Consider the following 20,820-nt stretch of genomic DNA (forward strand, 5'->3'; position numbering starts at 1 on the left):
CCGGCAACGCTGAGACCCAGTGCATCCTAGCTATGGGAGATACCAGGTGAAAGGCGAGGTTGGATGTGTGTTGGGGCTTTTGTAGCCGAGGAGAGTTTCGGGGTGAGAGGCGAGGGGGGATGGGTGGTGGGGCTTTTGTTGGTGTAGTCGGCTTGTGCAGGAAAGAGTTGATAAATATTGACATAGCCCTTGATCTTGCTATATTGGGCGTCAGTGTAGCTATCTTAATGCCTGATTTGATCAGACTTTCAAAATGGCTGGGAAGGCCCATGGGTAAGGATGGAGATGAGAAGGAGAATGATGAATCTTTAGTGGGAGTATATGTTGCAGGGGGAACCCAGGACTGGTGTGAAGGCAGGGGCGATGACAGGGATGTTGTTGGGCCTTTGGTGGAGGCTGAGGTTGTGGTGCTTTTGATGTTGAAACATTGGCTCGGTCTCTGGCTGATAGAGCAGGAATTCCTCTCTCATTCTTCTCTTCTCTAACTATCTGCTCAGGACCCTGTCCAGGCCCAGTCCAATGCCTCAGAGTGTGGAGCAGGTTCTCTGTCAGCACCCTCACTCCACCTCTGCATAGGTGGGGGCCATTTCTCTTAAACAGGTCCTCTCGTTTCCAGAATAGATAGAAGTTCTCAATGTAATGTAGTCCTCTCGGGGCACACTCTTTGGACAGCCATGTGTTCAGCTGAAGAAGCCGGCTAAACTTGTTTATCCTCCTGTCGATGTTTGGAAGAGGTCCACTTATGAATGTTTTGATTTCCATTTTATCAAGCACGTCGAATAACTTCACAAGTCTTTTTTCAAAACTTCAGTCTGTTCCCGCCGCATGTCCACTGCACCCACGTGCACAATCAGCTGTTTAGCTCCTCCATGCTTAGCCATAATATTTGGAAGGAGTGACGTTATCTCAGAAACAGTGACGCTTGGAAAAGAATGTGTGTTTATCTTTTCATGCGTCACGCGACTTATCGCCACATCTCCAATCAAAACAATCTGTGTGACCTTGGCTTTTGGCACAGTTCCTCCTTGCTGTATTTTGGCCATGTCAGCTTTCCTTTTTTCATTTAATTCCATCTCTGAAAGTGGTAAAAATCTGTTTGTGAGCTGTATTTTAGGTGACTTCACGTTATCTTTGTATCGTTTAGGCTTTGCTCCAAGTTTGTTCCAAGAAACAGCCTGGTCTTTCTGTTTTTTAGACAGTTTTGGAAACGACACAGAGTCACTGCGATTTAGGTTGAAAGTAGCAGTTTTTCTTGTAATAAGTGTGCTCTTCTTACCACCGGTTGACACAGGAATGGTATCGTGAAGAACTTTTTCAGATTCCAAAACAAATATCCGTGTTTTCAGCTCATTAATTTCTTGTTGATATTTCCGACAGCGTTCACAGTCTTTCTCCCTTCTTCTCTCGGACATGTCGCTGGTGTCAGATTTGTCGTTAAAACTGGAAAAATGTTCTTAAAATCCTTGGTTTACTTGAAAAAGTCTAAAGCAAAAATGTTTGGATGACAAAAACGGATTAAAAAGCAAAATAAATAAGGAAAGCAGCGATAGCAAGCGTGTGCACTCTTCGGAAGAAGGAAGCAAAAGCGGTTTCCGTAGAATGATGTTTGCGGAAACCAGATTGAAAAGTGTTGTGAATGTTAGACTGATCAAGGAAATCTGCCAATTGTTCAGAGACCACCTTCTCAAGGATCTTGGACATGAAAGAGAGCTTTGAAATTGGTCTGAAACTTTTTGGGTCTGTCGGGTCCAAGTTTGTCTTTTTCAGTAATGGCTCTACTATGGCATGTTTAAATGGACCAGGAAACACACCGGTAGAAAGAGAGAGATTTATCATTTTGGTAAGCCAGGGGCCAATAACATCAAACACTTTAAGGAAGAGCCTGCAGGGAAGGGCATCTGATGTACAAGAGGAGGGTTTCATCTTGGTCACCAGAGCTGAGATGTCCCCTAGAGTGACACGCTTAAAAGAAGACCAATTTTGGGAAACAGACTCCAGAGAAACAGGGTTATCACAGAAAAGGAGTGCAATTTGGTCTTTGATCATCTTGATCTTATCGGTGAAGAACCTGAGGAATTAATTGCGGTCATTTTTGCAGGAAACAGGTGTAATTGCAGCTGTAGGACATACAATAGAATTTATAGTGTCAAACAACACTTTGGGTTTTTTCTTGTTAGCTGGCAGAAGTAATCAGATCTGGAACTTTCCATCATTTCATTGTAAGATGACACAAGATCTCTGAGGTGTAACCTATGGACCTCAAGATCAGAGGTTTTCCACAGACGCTCAGTTTTCCGACATAGTCTCTTAAGATTTAGGATACCTTCATTTATCCAAGGACAAGGAGGATTTCACAGGTGCCACCTGATCTAAAATGGATAAACATTGGCTGCTAATTGAATGAATTAAGCTGTCCACATCAAAACAATTAATAAAAAAGTGAGGATCAAACATAGCAGAAAATTGGACAGCCGTATTTGCAGTGATAATGTGCCTCTGAGACCTTATGTTTGAGGGCACAGGCTCAGGAGAAAAGTTCAATTCAAATAAAACACAGCTATGATCACTCATATGGACATCCTTGACACAGAGGTTAGCAACACTCAGGCCAAGTGAAAACACCAGGTCTAAAGTGTGTCCCTGTTGGTGAGTGGGACCAGAGACATGCGGCTCAAAATTAAATGTTTCAGTCAAAGTTAAAAGATCCTTTCCAGGGCATAATGAGCCGTCGACCCAGATGTTGAAATCCCCAAGTATTAAAACATTTTCCAGCTTTATAATAGAAGATAAAAAAGTCACTAAAATCCTTTAAAAAGACAGCAGCAAGACCAGGGGGCCGGTAGACTAAAACACAGTAAAATGAACTTGAAGAACCAACCTTGATCAGCTGAGATTCAAAAGAAGTGAACGTTTGTGAGTTTATGACTTTGCATGTGTGATGGTCCTGGAAAACAACTGCAAGACCTCCTCCGTGTCGACCTGGGTGGGGCATCGCAGAAACAGAGCAGCCAGCTGGGCTAATTTAAAGAAATAAACTCTCTCTCTCTCTCTCTCTGCCATGTCTCAGTAAGACACATGGAATCAAGGTTTTGTCTTGTGAAAAGTTCATTCAAGGAAAAGGCTTTATTGGCAATTGAACGGACAAGTGAGGAAAAGTGAAAATGGAAAAGTGAGCCACGGTTGTAAACCCGTACAGCAGAAACACAACAGACTAATGTCTGGGCTGATAAGACTGCATAAGTTGTAATGATCATCACTAATAAGCGGCATAGCAGGCGTTGAGCAGTGGTGTGGCCAAACACAGGCGCCATCTTGGATTTCAATCTGGGCTGGTGTGTTGTTATTTAAATTAGGACTACGAGTCTGTAACAATAAAATAATCAAATAAACGAGCACTGCTCACAAGTAAAACTACTGTAACCAAATATCTACACTTGTTGACAGACACCTATCTTCACAAGCTTGACCTTTAACTGTCAAGCCTTGGAATTTATAATTTCTGTTTATATCTGGGTTTTGCTGTCTTGTTTTTTGTCCGAGTCTCTGTTTGCACTTATCCAATCATATCGCTTCCTTAGTATGATTCACTTAACACAAGGGAAACACTTTAGGACCAAACTGATCAGCTCCAAAGTGAACCAGTGAAAACAACGTTAATCAGAATCCCAAGATTAAGACCAGTTTGTAATAAACCCCCCAAAAAAACAAAACTCCTGGACTAAATAATAACTAGAACAGGACCAGCCCAAGTCCACATCAGGACTAAGATTAGCTTGATTTACGACAAGTGGGAGAGTGCCTTATGATGTATGGAGGACTAAAAATGACTTTACTATTAATAAATAATTCTATTATTCTACATTCTACATTTACGCTTGAAGAAAATAATAATACATCAGAATCAGAAAAGGTTTATTGCCATTGTAAATGAACAGAAATCACCAACAAAGGAACTTGCTTTGGTGATTCGGTGAAACATAATACAATGAACAATATAGGGATACATAAAATTGTAAATGAATAAAATGATCACATTCATAAATAAATACTTTTATACATAAAAGCCTATTTTTTGCATGAAAAGGGGGGAGGGAAATCATTAAGTATGTATTCATGCATTTATAAACTACATTAATTTTCAGACAGAAAGAAAATTACTTGCAATCCTAAAAGAACAAGTATATGTGCAAAAATGCAGTCATGGAGGTCTGAGCCTACACATTTTGACACACTGGCCCAGAAGAAGACACTGCATGTCGAAACGTCATTTGGCCTTGGTCCTCCATGAGCACCTGTCGACACCTACCTACAGCTCCTCATTCTTACTAAAGTACCTTCTGATTTCACCTATTCGCGAATATATGCGTTTTTTATATAAATATTGGAAATATGGAAATATGGTTTATAATGTAGCGTTGCCTGGTCCAATGAGGGAACACGTTTCCGAGTTGAAATTCCGACCTGAGTTTGTGTTTGAGCTGAGATCACATGAATGCAGCATATGTCCTGCCTCACACTCTCTTCTTGTCTTTGTCCTGTTGTGGAACATAAGGATAATCAATTTCCAAGCCACGGTTCATAGTCACAAACCATTAACACCCAGAGATGATTTATCGTAGCCTATTACCTATTACCTATTTTGTGTCTCTTTAATCCAAATATGTTTGGTGTTATTGCTATTCTCCTCCAGTTATACAATTGCATTTGCACAGTTCCTAGTATTTTGCAACCACATACATTTAAAAACCAGCCAAAGAATATTTCGGTGTAATTGCTCATTCGTCCAGGAGTGCTTAATTGTAGAAAAATGTTCAGTTTTTAGGAAAAAACTAAATGTTTTGAATCTCATCCAAGAGTTATTGTCAATCTGCGAATCGAGTCTGGGAACTCGATTCGCAGATTTATCCTACTCAATATTTATCCTACTCTGAGTTGGACCTGCCCACCAGGCGGGACCTCCTGATAAAGGGAGTCTTTGTTTCCTATCAGTCCTGTAATGGGCTATCAACCTCCTATTGTAACCTGGTTTACGCTCCCTTGTCATTGAATACCTGATTAGCATCAGAATTCTCTGGGCGTCTACCTCTCCAGGGATTCAAAACCCCATTATGAACAGCCGGAATCTGGGGGAAGCAGTCTAAGCAGAGACTTCCAGACTTCCCTTACCCGAGACATAAATAGATTGACCACGCATGTGTAGGGTCATAGAGGATTCTCCTGGTCTGGCTACACTTTCCTGATGTCATAACCAGATGTACGATTTGTGTTTTTGATTTGACCAGCAGGCCAGTTGGAGATCCCATATCTGAGAACTGGACTTCTAGTACTGTAATAGCTTTCTAATAAGGCTGCTCCAAATAAATTGTATGTTTGCTGTAACCCGACCCAATATTTTTCAAGTTTGTCGGTCGGTAGGTAAATTCTTATTTTTTTTACTTTGAAGGCCAAAAAAAAATCAAAATCGTTGCCATTTTTTGACTCGCAAGTGACCACCAGGGGTCAGGCTTCAACAGTCAATGACGGAAAACGTCTCGATCAACCCGATCTGGAGACTAAATCTCCAGATTTTAAGATATTTCAATCAACGCCGTTATCCTTTATTTTGGTAGCGAAGGCGAGCGGGGGAAAATGCGGGGGACATGTTTGTTGTGATTAAGCTGCTGGGCGTGTTTATGTCCCAGAATGCAAAGCGCAGGTCAAATTTATTATGAAATCGATACCATGATGCAGAACGACGTGAGCGGTGGCAACACCAGTGGCGCCGACAGAGGCAAATCAACCAAAAAAAAGGAAATATAGGTTCACTCCTGCATGGCCCATGGGGCGTTATATGCCCCATGGGATGAAAGATAAGTTGTCCAGCGCCATAAATTATTCAACACGGCGCTGAACACGGCGCTGAAAAGAACGGTCAGTGAGTCTGCAAAATATACGAAAAATAAAAGAAATAGGCGTCATTTTGAAAAAATGCTGCTTTTTTTTTTTTTCAGTCAGCTAGTTTTATACCGGGTCGGTCGGGTTACGGCAAACAGACAATTTTTTTTGCTCAGCCTAAGAAGCCTTAACTCATTGGTGCAACCTGAACTTCCTTATTAGATGTTATTGTGATGCTGCGGCTTGTCTTAAACGTTTTTTGTTGTTCCAAATGGTATGGAGCTTAGCCTGTTCCCCCCCACGGCCTCACGTCCACCACTGAAGACTTTTCCACACTGCTTCATGGCTTTTGCATAAAAGCTCACGCAAGAGTTGCATGGGGACTGCTGCGTAGGAATAAAAGACATGCAAGAACAGGTGGGAGGATTGAAGATTTTGTGTTTTTTGATCACAGTGTTTCCATAATCACTACTTTCCTCTTTGCTACTTATGATGATTTTACAATGATGTTACAGTTGTGTGCTAGGAAGCATGCCAGATCAATTTAGGAATATTTAATCTTCTTCTGAGTAAAACATTTTGATCTTAAAAATCCTTGAACATTGAGAGGTTTTTCAGAACATATTTGCAGAAGTTCGCTCCAGTAGTTAAATATCTTATACGGAGATATTTTTGTGTTTTCAACAAATAACCTATTTCATATCAATTTAGAAACATTACTTTTGTGAGATAACGCAGGGCTTTCATCTGTAGAGCTATCTATCCATCAAGCTATCCATCTAGATCCAGATCTTCCATGTTATTGCACAAAATATCTAAAGCAATATTTCTGACAAGCATTGCAATTACGATTAGATTTGCGATATATGTTTTAATTGTATAATTCTGTTGAAAGTTCACATTTTGAACGCATTCAGAATTAAAATTCAGGACAAGATTGAAACATGAACTGCATAACTAATTCAACAATCCCATGCATTTCAGAGCTCTAAACTACAGCAGCTTTTCACATTAGTTTTAATCCAACCAATTGCAGCATTGGCCATATTTGTCTAATTGTGAATTTCATTGAGTACGGTGGAGTATAAGGGCAATTGAAAATAAAACATGCAGCCATTGCAAGAATAAAGTTGTAACATATCAACTTGGAGAAAATGTACATGTAGGGTAACATACTAGTACAAGTACTGTAAGGTTATGAATGTCCACCCACTTGTGAAGCAAGGGGGGCATTCAGGTTTGATATTGATTAAAGAATTGTTCAAGAATTCAAACATGACACACTGCCTAAGTGTGGGTAAGTTTGAATCATATTTTTAAGAGTAGAATGGGGCACCAGCCGGATAATCGGCAATTTAACAACTCAGATATCTAGATTAATGAATTAATTAGAAATTAATTTGTTCGTTGATCTAAAGGTTTGAGACATTGACCCCTTTTCTGGAAATGAAAGAACACTTTACCAAATGTGGGTTATGAAGATTTAATGACCAAATAATTAAACAGATAAATATGAATTAGGAATATGCAAATTAGTCGATAACAGATGGAAAACACACATGATGGTTTTAGATCTATCTAGGTGTGTGTTAGAGTTAAGTCTAAGATGAAATTCAGCCAGCCTGTGAGGTGCATTCATACGAACGGAACCAGAAGCTGTGATCCTGAGGAGACGGGCCTGCGGGGGGTCCAAGGGCCTGCTTGGGGTCCAAGGGCCTGCGTGGAGTCCAAGGGCCTGCTTGGGGTCCACGGGCCTGCGTGGAGTCCAAGGGCCTGCGTGGAGTCCAAGGGCCTGCGTGGAGTCCAAGGGCCTGCGTGGGGTCTAAGGGCCTGCTCTGGAGCTCGGCTCTGACGTTGTCTGGCCAAAGAAGGACTGGATCGGTTCTGCGATCTGCGTTTTCCTTGGCTCTGAGGCGTTCTACTTGGCTCTGAGGCGTTCTCCTTGGCTCTGAGGCGTTCCCGAATGAAAAGGCCGTCGTGCTGCTCCACCGATGTGGCTGGTCTAAAAGACTGTGGACTTGAAAAAGTTGCAAAAGGTCCTTGCTTGATTTTGCGTGATGCAGCATCAATCACGTTTTTAAAAACGGGCACAGGTTTCTTAGTTCCGGGAGGGAACATTAGCTTCTCTTGGAAAAGTCTTTGTCCCGTAGCGTAGCATCGCTCACGCTAACTAGGCCCGCGCCTAGTTAAGCCTCATGGACCTTGCTGGTGGGACCCTGGATGGAGGGTCGAGCTTCGAAAGAAACTCGGATGGAACTCGCTCTGGAGCTCGGATGGTACTGGCCTGTAACTCCCTGCTCTTTCCTTTTGTCTTTCCCCGCGGGGGTTTTGGCGCCGTGGCTTCAGCCAATCAGCATGCACGCTGGGGTCAGAGCTGATAAGGGAACGAGATCTGGCTTTAGGCCACAAGAGTTACACGTAAAGGTAAAATTGTCCACAAAACAAGTTATGAAACAGTTAACATGACATGTAAAACACGATTACACAGTATGTACATGTAAAGTCATCTGGTGGACACATTTTTGCAATCTGATGATTGTCTGTTAAAAACCACTAAAACCGCATAGTCTTTCAGCGTTTTAGCGTTTGTCTTGGAGAGATCATTACTCTCTGTAATCCAAAAGGAGTCATTTGATGAAAAGTCATTTTCAAAGTTCAGAGCGTCTCTGTTGTCGCTATCACGTCCTCTTTCTTTTGAGGGGCGTAAAACTCCACACGGGCAGTAGATAACACCTAGCCTGCATTCCTGTCACCATGGCAACAGGGGGAGGACATCTGCATACCTACATACATGATCCAACAGTTTGTGAAGGATGCGTAACAGTGGAGAGGTGCTGCTAAACTCCAGCCAAGACCACGCGCTTTGAAAATTATTTACAAAGAAGTTTTGGCATTGTCCGTTTGTGTCTAAACAAACATGGTGGCGAAGAAAAAAGAAAAATAACACAGACTGAGAAACGTTGCTGACTTCTGCTGAGTCAACAAGCGACGGACTAAACTCTGTAAATCTGAGGTAAATGAAGTTGTACATTTTGTTCTGAATGTTCCGAAAATATTTGAGAGATGTCTTCCGCATTTGAGAGACATGTGACAAATTACCCACTGTGGTTGGACCGGTCAATGCTTGGAGAGTTTTTTTGACGCCCCTCAATGGTCCGATTTCAGAACCTTCTGCATTTGAACAGAATGTAGGAGGGACTGGCTGGTCATGCAAGTGATCTCTAGCATACTCACATGTGCCAAAATTATGACTTTTTTTTTTTTGGCTTCGACTTTAATCTTAAAAAAATTATGTATATTTAAAATTTGGAATGGAAAATATATATATACATACATATACATATATACATACAATATATATATACATTATAATATATATACATTATATAAAACTATACATATACTGTTCTTGTGACCTCCCATCACAAGAACAGTTTCTTTCCCCCTGCCGTTGAACTCATGAACACTACCTAAACACCTAAGTCACTTCCTATTGCACTACTTAACTTTAGTTTTTATTATGTACATACCACCACTTCCTATTGCTCTACCACATAACTTTATATTTTATATTTTATTATGTACAGATCATGCGGTTCAGTATTCATTGTTCAATGTTGTGTTGCACCGATCACCAGGACAAGGTCCTATGTCTGTAAATTTTGTTTATCGACAAATGGCAATAAACCCCTATTCTGATTCTGATATATTTATATATTGTCATATCTTTGAATATATACACCTGTTGGAAGTTAAAGGGCTTCACTTTTTCCACTGGTTTACTTTTACTATTTAGCATTGTGTGCAGAGATCTGGGGTAATGGTTATAAAACAATCCCACCAATATCCACTATCAAATAGAGCAATATGTAGAATTCACCCAGTTAATATTACTTCAAGGACCTGATTAGCTCCTAGACTGCACAAATAATGTATAAAGCAAATTATGAACATCTACCAAAAAATATTAAGAAATATTTCTAAAATGACCCAAGGGCCTTTAACTATAGTAAACGTAGTGTTGCTATCTAGAAATTGTATGAATGAAGATCTCAAACAAAGCGGTTTGAGGTGAACGATGAGCAGGGATGTGAACAGGACTGTTAATATAGAGCGAACTGGAGCACAGGAACATGTGTGAAAACACTAAATGCTTCATGTATGCTATTATTTGTTTTATATAGTCCATTCATTCTTTATGGGGATTACCTGAATATCGCTCAAATGAATCGAAAGAGAAATATCTCACATCAGAGAGCGAGTTGCAGATGGATATTCACTGGCAACATGTTCTTAGTTACATGTTACATACGATGTAAATATGTCACCGGAGGAAACCTACATGTTTATAAAAGTGTTTTTGTCTCAAAGTCAAAGGCTAACATACGTGAACTTAAAATGTAAAAACAGACAATCTTGATATATGTACAGAGAATGCAAAGTGGAGTTAGTTCAGTGTTATTTTAACAATGTTGATGTTAGCATTAGCTTAGAGAAAAAAACACTTACTTTGATAAACATAGATTTCCCCAGGTGTAGTATGTACATGGATCGTAAAGGTCTCATCGTGATGTCTGTGATTATCCACCTCTTTAACTCGCTCTCTGCTTTGTGTTCATTAATTATTGAATTAATTTTAGAGAGACTCTGCTAATTCCCCATGGGGAATTGATAGAGCAGGAAGTAAAGCTCAGTATTTTTAAGGCAACCAGAACTAGCCAGTTGGTTCCGTGAAAAGAGCCTATAATCATGTACCCTATTGACTTTATTTCGCCCCGCCCACGTTTTCCTTTTTTTGACATGGATTTTTCCATTGTAATTGCACTTCTTGTCGTGTGGGAACTCCATTGGTTTAACTGGAGAAAAAGGGGAAAGTCTCACAGTTAAATATGCTATAAAGTAGATTGATTTTTGTAAAATATTCAATGTTCACATGACCAACAAGTCAACAATGCACCGATTCCCTGGACGGCCCGAAAACGGCTTTTTAGTCTGTTTAGAACTTATTCTCTCGAGGTCGGCGGCCTTATGTTAACTAATACAACTGGAAGAAGGAATAAGGTGAATACTGAGAAATAATATTTCAAATTGTACTAATAATGTTATTAAATGAATTAAAGAATTGATAAATGTGCAAAAAACAAAAAGTCGCTAAAGTCAACAATGGGCTGAAAGCGAAATATATGGTATGAAAAAACACATTTATTTAGCTGCAGACATGTATTAATACACACACACACACACACTAATTTAACGTTAAGTGTGAGTACCCACATGCCTGATTAAGATAATCATGTGAATATTGTATTTATTTTATTTCATTTTTATCATGGCCAAAATGCTATGCAATATTTGTTTAGCTTGAATTGTATTTCATTCCTTTATGAAATCTCATATAGATAAATATATGTTTTTGAGAAGATTTGACAAGCTCAATGCATTAGCTTCACTTATTGGTTGGCCAGTTTGTATTTTATTTATTTGTCTTTCTTTACATGTTCTGGTGTTAAGCATGCTGCCATGGAGTTGTCTGTTGATTGTAATTATATTTTAAGTGGTAATTATGATCAAATTTACTATAGCCTGCTAGCTTCTTGCATTGGTCTCTAACCAGCAGTCAGTTTTTCATTAGCATACAGTGCGTTTGGAAAGTATTCACACTTTTCACTCCCTTTTTCCACATTTTGTTATGTTACAGCAAAAGTCCAAAATGGATTGAAAACATTATTTGCCTCACAATTCTACAAACAATATCCCATAATGACAATGTGAAATAATGTTCTATTAATCATTTTTCCACTAAAACTTAAATTCAGTCCATTGAACATTATTTGGAAAAGGATCCACCTGTCTATATAGGATCCCAGAGTTAACAGTGCTAGGAGGAGTACAAACTAAGCCATGAAATCCAAGAAATTGTTTGTAGACCCCTGAGACATGATTTTACCAAGGCACAGACCTATAGAAGGACATGTTTTTGCAGCATTGAAGGTTCTTGTGAACACAGTGGCTTCCATCAGCTGTAAAAAACTTTTTTTCCCCAAGACCCTTCCCAGAGTTGGCTGCCCGGCCAAACTGAGCAATCAGGGTGAAGGGCCAAGAACCCTATGATCACTCTGACAGAACTCGAGTGTGAGGAGAAAAGAACAACCATGTGCAGCTCTCCACCAATCAAGCCTGTATAGTAGAGTGGCCAGACGGAAGGCACTCCTCAGTAAAAGGCCCATGACAGCCCGCATTGACTTTGCAAAAAGGCTCCTAAAAGACTCTCAGACCACAAGAAACAAACATCTTGTCTGATGAAACAAATATTGAACTCTTTGGATTAAATAGCAAGCATCATGTCTGGAGGAAATCAAGCACCACTCATCACCTGGCCAATACCATCCCTACAGTGAAGCATGCTATATATATATATATATATATATATATATATATATATATATATATATACATTCATAAATAAGGCTCTAACATAACAAAATGTGGAAAACATTTCCGGATGCACTGTAAGTCAGGTGGACCTGTGGCTTTTAGCGTGCAGTGAACAAAAACAAAATGAGCCTAGACCAAGTTTCAGGTTAGTAGCAAATAATAACATTTTACTTTATATTCTTTTGCTATAAAGTTGTAGCCTATTGTAAATTGCAATAGAAAAGTGTGGTGTTGTAGCTGTGCTTTTGTTGGCTAAAATTAAATATCATTGTCACAGAAAGAGAGGCCTTTCTTTTGCAAAGCTCAGATACTATATGTACCACAAAACAGAAACCATCCCATGTACAAATTCAACCATGATACTTAAATTGAATAAATGTGGTCAAATTATACAATGTCTTACAATCCTGTATATAAAGATAAAGATAGCTAAAATATTGTCCTGTTCTTTTAGACTCTACCAAGAAGCTGAAGGATGTACTGCAGGAGTTCTATGGTGACGGAGTGTTGGCCCTATACAACCCAGAGAAGGTATGTGGTTCACTGCTGCACTGTTTTACTCTGGACTGTGTAATGTCTTTAATAAAGATTCTGACACTACAAAGCAGCCTCTCTCTCTCTCTCTCTCTCTCTCTCTCTCTCTCTCTCTCTCTCTCTCTCTCTCTCTCTCTCTCTCTCTCTCTCTATATACATATATATATATATATATATATATATATATATATATATATATATATATGTATATATATATATATATATATAATATATAGCTGCTTATAGTAAATTCAAAGGAAATTATTAATCACACATGATTCATGAATCACACCGAATCTGTTTAAATCATAAAATTAATGTATGTAATTAAGATTCAATTATTTAGTTGAGCCAACACGTCATGGCAACATAGGGGTGTGACGTGATATATTGTTGTTCTTTTATTTACCAGTAATGTTATGTATTTCTAATTTAGAGAAAAAAATGTAATATTCACTGTTTGTCATTTTGAAAAATACGTTTTATACAAAAGTTGTTTCATGGCAAGGGACCCTGTAATTTCCATGCGTTTTCTTGTGCAATGTTGACGGGGCTCAGTGCCAGCCAACACATTTCATATTTATTGTGACACAAAAATAAATGTATTATTCCAAGTGAAGCTCATTAGACCAGCAAGAATTGCCCCTCAAGGACATGCTGTAGTGATTTATGAATTGAATTCAAGCATGTAAACATCATCTCAACACTCATCTGACCTCGCTGCTGCACTTAGGAATAGAACTGTGCTAACAGAGTGTTTTTGTGTTTCTTTCTTCCTCGCTCCATGTAACAGAAGCAGGAGATCCTCAGTCAGGTAACTCACAGTGATACAAACTGTCCACATGTTCACTGTAAGAATATTTTTGCAGACACACAAACTAAGAAAAGCTGCAGAGGAGCAGCAGTTTTTGGCATTATTGTTCTTAGAGAAACTAGGAACAAAGTAAGGTATTACTGGTCCTATAATCAGATTACATTTTAGTAACAATTACTCAATTTAAAATTGAGTAATTAAATTAGAGTTACTTGCCCTGGTAACTTTTGGTCCTGCCCCGGTTTATTTTTCCTCGACAAAAATGTATGTAATCCATATAACTGTGCTTTAAAGCTGTAAAAAAGATACACAGGAAATATGCAATGTAAGTTTTTTTTGACAAATACAGACAAAATCAGATGTGAACAAAACAAATAAAACTTGGTTTATGCGTTGCCTCTGCTGCAGGTTATATAACAGCCATTATATAACAACAGTTATTAAACTGAGAAGATTTCATGATTTTTAGAAGTTAGTTCCAGAGTGGTACATTTGTTTATTTTCTCTTTAAATAGCTTAAAGTACTCTGTAATATAATTCCTTTCTTAGCTTACTTTTAGAAGGCGTAATCAGTCCGAAATCAGATTAGTTTTACAAAGTAATCAGATCATTACTTATTATGATGGTTACAACTTCAAAAACACAATTAGAGTAGTGTTTTGCATCGCTCATGCTGGATATTCACTCATATAGTTTTAATTGGTTTCAGAGCACAAAATGCTTGGGGCAAGATACACTAAGTTGTGATGTAGAACGTTCAGTCATTTACCTAAGTTCATAAACCTTCACGTCACTTGTTAAGCCACAGATTTGTATGCACGGAAAGGTTATACTTGTCTTCTATACGCATACATTTTATGTGGTGATGTGAAATTGAAACTCTGAGGCTTAACTATGCAAAAGCCACAAGCACAAAAACTGTAAATTAAACTTTTGATACAGAATTGCATCTTTACCTTTAGGAAACCTTTCAGTTTTTATGTGGCCCTACCGTGTGTGACTGTGGTGTGGTTGTGCAGGAGATCGACTATGAGGGCTTCCGAGTGTTCATGCAGACATTCCTGGAGAGCGAGCTGCCAGAGGACTTCTGCCAGCACCTATTCCTCTCATTCAGGGACAAGGGACCTAAAGCCAGCCCCTCCATCGCCGATAAGCACCGGCTCCCCGGTGAGTACAGCAACATCTTAGACATTCAGTAGGCCCTGCCAGAGGCGGAGCCAGACATTCTAAACATCCGGAGCTTAGCCCAAAAAGAAAGGAAGGGGGTTCATTCGGCCAATATTATGTGGTTTTAGTGCCCACAATACTGTATTTTCTGTACATTAACAAACCCTCCAAAGGCAAAGAAAGACCATGGCCTTATTGCCTTCTGAGAGAGCTCCTCCCTCCAAAAACGTTGAACAGAACAGCAGAGGGGGTAGCATTTAGTTACATTTACTTTTTCAAGAAATTGTACATCTTGGTGTTCTGATTTAAAACAAAGTGACAAAACCAACATGAAAAAACCTTTACTCCCAATGTGGCTCGAACTCCAGCCCTGGAGTCCAGAGTCTCATGCTCTACCGACTGAGCTAGCCAGACCAATGTGTAGCTATAACATAACAGTTTCTTACTTTATGACTGATAAATGATAAATGACATTTGCGCTTTTTACACTGCTCCTTCTGATATGATTTTGTTTAATTTTTGTAGAAAGAAAAAGTCAGTCTTACCTTAAGCAGACACTTGCTCCAATGAGCTGTTTGTTCTGTAGTTTCTCTGCTTTAGCTTTGTAGATGAATAAAACCTCTGAGCCACTGCTACAACCACAATTAATTCATCGTTAGAACGATTGTGTGCTGCTGTTGTTGTCTATTCTACGTTAGATAAACTTTTCAGCACATGTTCTGAATGCCCCTTTTTTCCAGTCAATCTGCTCATATTTATGCCCTTCACTTTTTGCAAAACCTCAGTTAAATGATGTAGAAAAGGCCTTTTTGTCAGCTCCATGGTCAAATCGCATGACGTGCTGTCTGCTGTAAACACCGCATACTTTCTACATGCAGCCAATCAAAAACCATTTCAACAAAAATAACCAATGAAACGGTAAAAGAGAACAAGCATCCAATCAGAGATGGGAACGGTGCCGAGGAAAGTGACCCTCTGCTCTGCACAAATGACACGTTTCACGTTTAAAACATTTAAATATGACAAGAACAACATTTAAATATGACAAGAACAACATGATTAAAGTGAAGCCACTTAATGATTCAAAGCCTGGTCTCCAGTGCCCCAACCCAATGCTCCACCTGTTGAACTAACCACTTAGTGATGTTAAATTGCATTTTTAGAACTTTTGGAAAAACCTGCGGGGCTCAAGCCCCAAAGCTAGGCCCTAGCTCTCAAAATATCCTCAAAATAAAGAGGTACGTCTGATGTTCACAACAGCTAACATTTTGCTGATGAGGTAAAATGTCTGTATGCCAGAGGTCTCAGACTGTTTTACTTTGTCTTTGTGATTACAGGAAAGATAAATCACATTTTGATGTTTGCAAAATGTTAAAAGTAGAACTGTTTTTTGGTTTAAGAATTGCAAAGAGGATTTACTGCAGTTTTGACTATGTTCAGGTCACCCTCATTGAGTCTCTTATGCATATTAATATGAAATTGTTACAGTAACATTAACCAGCAGGGTTATTTAATATAATATTGGATATACCAGTGATACTGGTTCATCTGTGTTACAAAAGCACTGGTCTTAAAATCTATTTGTATCTATCTATTCTAATTTGACTAAAGTCGGTGGGGTCCCTCAATTATATAGGAGTGTTCCGTTATACAAAAAGTTTCTGTTGTAGTCGTCTGGACATTGTTTTAGAAAAACAAGACATTTTGGCTCCCCTGAGCTTGTGTAACATGAGATATTTACACAGAAAGATGGTCCACGGTGGTGATGCAGAGTTGTCTTTTGACCAGCCGGGTCAAGTCAGGCCAAGGAAGTCTCATTTCAATAAAACTTTGGTAGAGTAGTCAGATCCACTGGCTCACAGGTTCGTAATGCAGTTCTAGCTGCCTTAGGCTTTGGCCTCTCTTGTGTAGGTAGTCAGACCATGAAAATGTTTGAGTTCATTTTCAAGAATGTGGCCTTCCTGGATTCACAGAGAGCGCACACAAAGCACTGCTTAAATCTCAGGCCTGAAATTGCTCTGGTTAGACTCAGGCTTATTTCTTACATGGAATGACTTGAGGCTTAAAGGTGCCATAACATGCTTTTTTTCACGTTTCGTAGTCTATCCTAAGTGTATAATTGATAATAATAAGGGTTGTACAACACCCTTAACATAATAGTTAAGAAATATCACCCAGACCTTGGACCCCCTCACCAACCCGGAAATGCAAACGGCTTGGTTTGATATTCGCCCCCACCCTTGCGAAGAGCGATCTGGCTCCCCCGCCCAACCCGTGACGTAGTCTCAGAGAGCGTGTGTGCCCCGCCCACCCGTGAGGTAGTGTGTGCCCTACAGCTGTGTGCTGTCAGCTCCGCGATACGCCGCTACGCGCAAGTGAGTGAGAAACGATAGAACTTCAGATCAACACTACTTTGAGACTAAATAAATCTGGTGTTTATTCTACAGCGTGCGCAGAACAGATATAGCTATAGATCCAGATATAGCTATAGATCTATATATATATATATATATATATATATATATATATATATATATATATATATATATATGATGATGATGCGGTGCTTGCCCTTATGACGCGGTCTTGCCCCACCGCCCGTCAGTTTGGAGATTCGCGGAAAGGAGATAGTCTGTAATATAGCTAAAAACTGCGGGAATCAATAAAAAAAAAACACTCTGGGTACATATATGAAGCACAAATAGCAATTTAAGAAGGTTAAAAGCTCTGAAAAGTCGATTTTGCATGTTATGGGACCTTTAAGCTGGAGATGGAGCTATAGACGGTGATGCGAATCAGCGTAAAATTTCAGTATAAGCCTAAATTCAGCCTATGATTTCAGGATAAACATGGACTTGTCAAATGACTTACAGTAGATGAAATTGCCCCTTACTCTTTACTCTGTCAAGTAATGAGTGATAAATACCACAAATTATGCTAATGATGCTAATCAAATATGTCTCGCACTTTTTGGCACAGTGTAAACAGCAGTGTGACTGCTCCAGCTCTTCTAATCGTACCTCATTTATCAGATCCTTGTGTTCTTTTCGTTGTTTTTGTGACAATGGGGCTGTTTGGTGCCAAGTCTAAACTAATTGTTGAGCATTGTTCTACGCTCTGTGCCAATGGATGACTGTGGCTCCGTTTGTCTACTCCAAACTATGGATAGAGTGATGCATTTGCTACAGTGGGACTAGATCCAAACCCAGACCTAAACCAGGGGATTAGCTCTGATTCAGGCCGGGCTCAGATGAAGGAGCAGGGAGTGGTGTGAGGTGGTTCGGCTTGAGCAATCCATTCCTAATGAAGGGTCCTTTGAACTAAGATGCCCAGCCATCTCCTGGTACCAATCCTATCAAAGAACTGGATGCATCCCCTTCCCAACCCACTATAGTCTTCTTCAGTTGGTTGTTATTTCTTTATTTCTATTACTCCTAACTAGGGATGCATACCTAAACCCACGTTCAGGTTCAAGTCCGGATTCGAATCCAGAGGTTTAGGTTCAGGTCCGGACCTAATGAGTCCGGCTGAACTCATGCCATATTTGCATAATGTTATAACAGCATAACACAAGCTACTTGGCTAAATTAAGTTGAAGACACTTGAACAAGGACGACTATCAAACACAAGGCTTAACTGCAGAGTGAAATAAACTCAATTTATCTGGTTTATTCAGTTTATTAACAGAAGTCACAACTTACAAATCACAAGCTACGAGCTAGCTAACACACATTCATGTGTTTTACATGATGTTATTTTGCAGATCCATTGGCATCAAAGTCATGTAAAAACCTTCAAAAACTAGCATAAAAGTCAACTAGAACCACTATAAATCAATCAACTTAGCAGTATCAAAAATAGAATATGAAAATATTTTACACAACACACAGTACATCATATTAACAGCATTTAACACAAGACCATATTTAACAACTGTAGAATACAAATACTATTACAAAATATAAGCTCCAATTAATGAATCCAGCAATTAAACAATATTACTTTGACTTAGTATTTACTTAGATGTATAAATATGTATATTGCACATTAACCCACCTAAATAAATGCTACATCACAACATAACAGTTATTTTATTCATATTGTAGCGACCCTAGTCTCTAGTGCGCGTGCGCGGTCTCTGGGGCGGAGCTAAGAGCGGCTCAGGAGACCAGGTAGTTTTTGACGTTCCTGTTCCATCACCATGGTTACGGCCAACAGTAACCAACTCTGTTCAAGAAATAAAGTGACAACTTGTGAGCACTAAACCAGCATTACTGACCTGAGCGAGAAGTTACAATATTTACACCCAAACCAACCACCCGCTCCTTTAACAAGCGTCGGCTTCAAACGCTTCAATTAAGCCAGCGATCTTCCCGAAGGTTCGGTCTCTCGCGTCTTTAAACTCATTTCGCCGGCTTCAACTTCTGCCGCGCGGAAGACGCGTGCGTCGCTGATGGCTCTGGGCGCGCCATTGACAGCGATGTCAGTGTTTATGTCTTTTCTAGCGCGAATTTCGTGATCTATGGAAGGTTTCAGATGATTTAGATTCTAGAATGTAAAGGATATAGAATGTGAGTGGTAGATTTTTAATGAGTCCAGAACCGAATCACCGGGGTTTTGTTTTTTTTGGACCTGAACCGAAACGTTTTTACAAGTCCGGATCCGGTCCATCGTAGCGGTACGCATCCCTACTCCTAACCCGATTTCCCTCACAACCAATGTCCACAATTAGCACTCTGTGGACAACCAGCCATAGAGTAAATGTACTAAACTAAGATGTTTGTTATCAATCCTGGGATTATGATCACAGTGCCGAACATGGGGTTCCCCATCATCCCAATGTCTATATAAATGCAATCGTCCATCTAATGTCACAATTATCACCATGGCAGCCAAATTTTGTCTGTCAGTATACAAAACAACTATAAGATATAGAAGGTAACATAGAAATGCATTTTTGCATCCTCACAACAACAATACTGCTTCGTAGAGCATGATAAAAACTGATACCCAAAACAAAAAGTTCACATAACAAACCTCCATGATTCTTCAAAATAACAGAAATGTCTCAGACTGTGACAATGACAAAACCCCATGTTAAGATAAGATATTCCTTTATTGTCCCACATGGGGAAATTTCATTGGTGCAACGCAGGAAGATACAGAGGTAGATACAGAAGAACAGATCACTTATAGGAAGTCTGAAAAACACTTTCAGTAGAAGATCTCCTATAAATAAATAAAATAAAAACTCCCATAGACAAATAAATAAATACATAAATACCATTGCATGTGATCACGACAGTAATTGCACATGAATATGTGTCACGACAGCGCATAGATTGCACATGAATTTCACAGTAATTGCACAGTAATTGCACATATGACAGAATTGCACATGGTTAGGTCAGTATTGCGAGTGATCAGTACTAACAGTGTTTGTTATAAAGTCTGACAGCAGCAGGAAGGAAAGACCTACGGAACCTTTCCTTCACACAGCGAGGGTGGATCAGTCTCTCACTGAAGCTGCTCTCCAGAGCGGAGAGAGTGTCCTGCAGGGGGTGACACTCATGGTCCAGCATAGATGTGAATCTAGCCAGGACCCTCCTGTCCAGAGCACAGCCCAGGACGGAGCTCTGTCCAGCCTCCTCCTCTCCCTCTCTGTGATGCTGCTGCTCCAGCAGGCCACACCGTACAGGAGGGCTGATGCTACCACAGAGTCGTAGAAGGTCTTCAGGAGTGGCCCTGTCATTCCAAAAGACCTGAGTCTCCTCAGGAGGTAGAGCCGACTCTGGCTCTTCCTGTACAGTGCGTCTGTGTTATGAGTCCAGTCCAGTTTGTGGTTCAGATGAACACCCAGGTACTTGTATGAGTCACTCTCTCAATGTCCCGTCCCTGGATGTTCACTGGTGAGGGGGCAGTGGGGTGGCGTCTGCGGAAATTCACCACCATCTCCTTGGTCTTCCCCGCGTTGATGAGGAGGTGGTTCCACTGAC

General features: G+C 39.8%; 1 protein-coding gene across 2 annotated transcripts in view; it reads left to right on the top strand.

The window, feature by feature from the left end:
• dgkb (diacylglycerol kinase, beta) overlaps positions 1 to 20,820 on the top strand; it is a 205,012-nt gene that overhangs the window by 35,765 nt on the left and 148,427 nt on the right. The window contains exons 3-5 of one of the 2 annotated variants that reach the window (XM_072460154.1): positions 12,764 to 12,840; positions 13,637 to 13,657; positions 14,677 to 14,824. In XM_072460154.1, the coding sequence (XP_072316255.1) occupies positions 12,764 to 12,840; positions 13,637 to 13,657; positions 14,677 to 14,824 (246 nt within the window). The remainder of the gene's footprint in view (positions 1 to 12,763; positions 12,841 to 13,636; positions 13,658 to 14,676; positions 14,825 to 20,820) is intronic. The other variant, XM_072460155.1, reaches the window with a different exon arrangement.

This window comes from Eucyclogobius newberryi, unplaced genomic scaffold (assembly GCF_026437365.1).
Source record: "Eucyclogobius newberryi isolate DKJ021-1_F unplaced genomic scaffold, fEucNew1.0.hap1 SCAF_3, whole genome shotgun sequence".
Taxonomy (NCBI): Eukaryota; Metazoa; Chordata; class Actinopteri; order Gobiiformes; family Gobiidae; genus Eucyclogobius; species Eucyclogobius newberryi.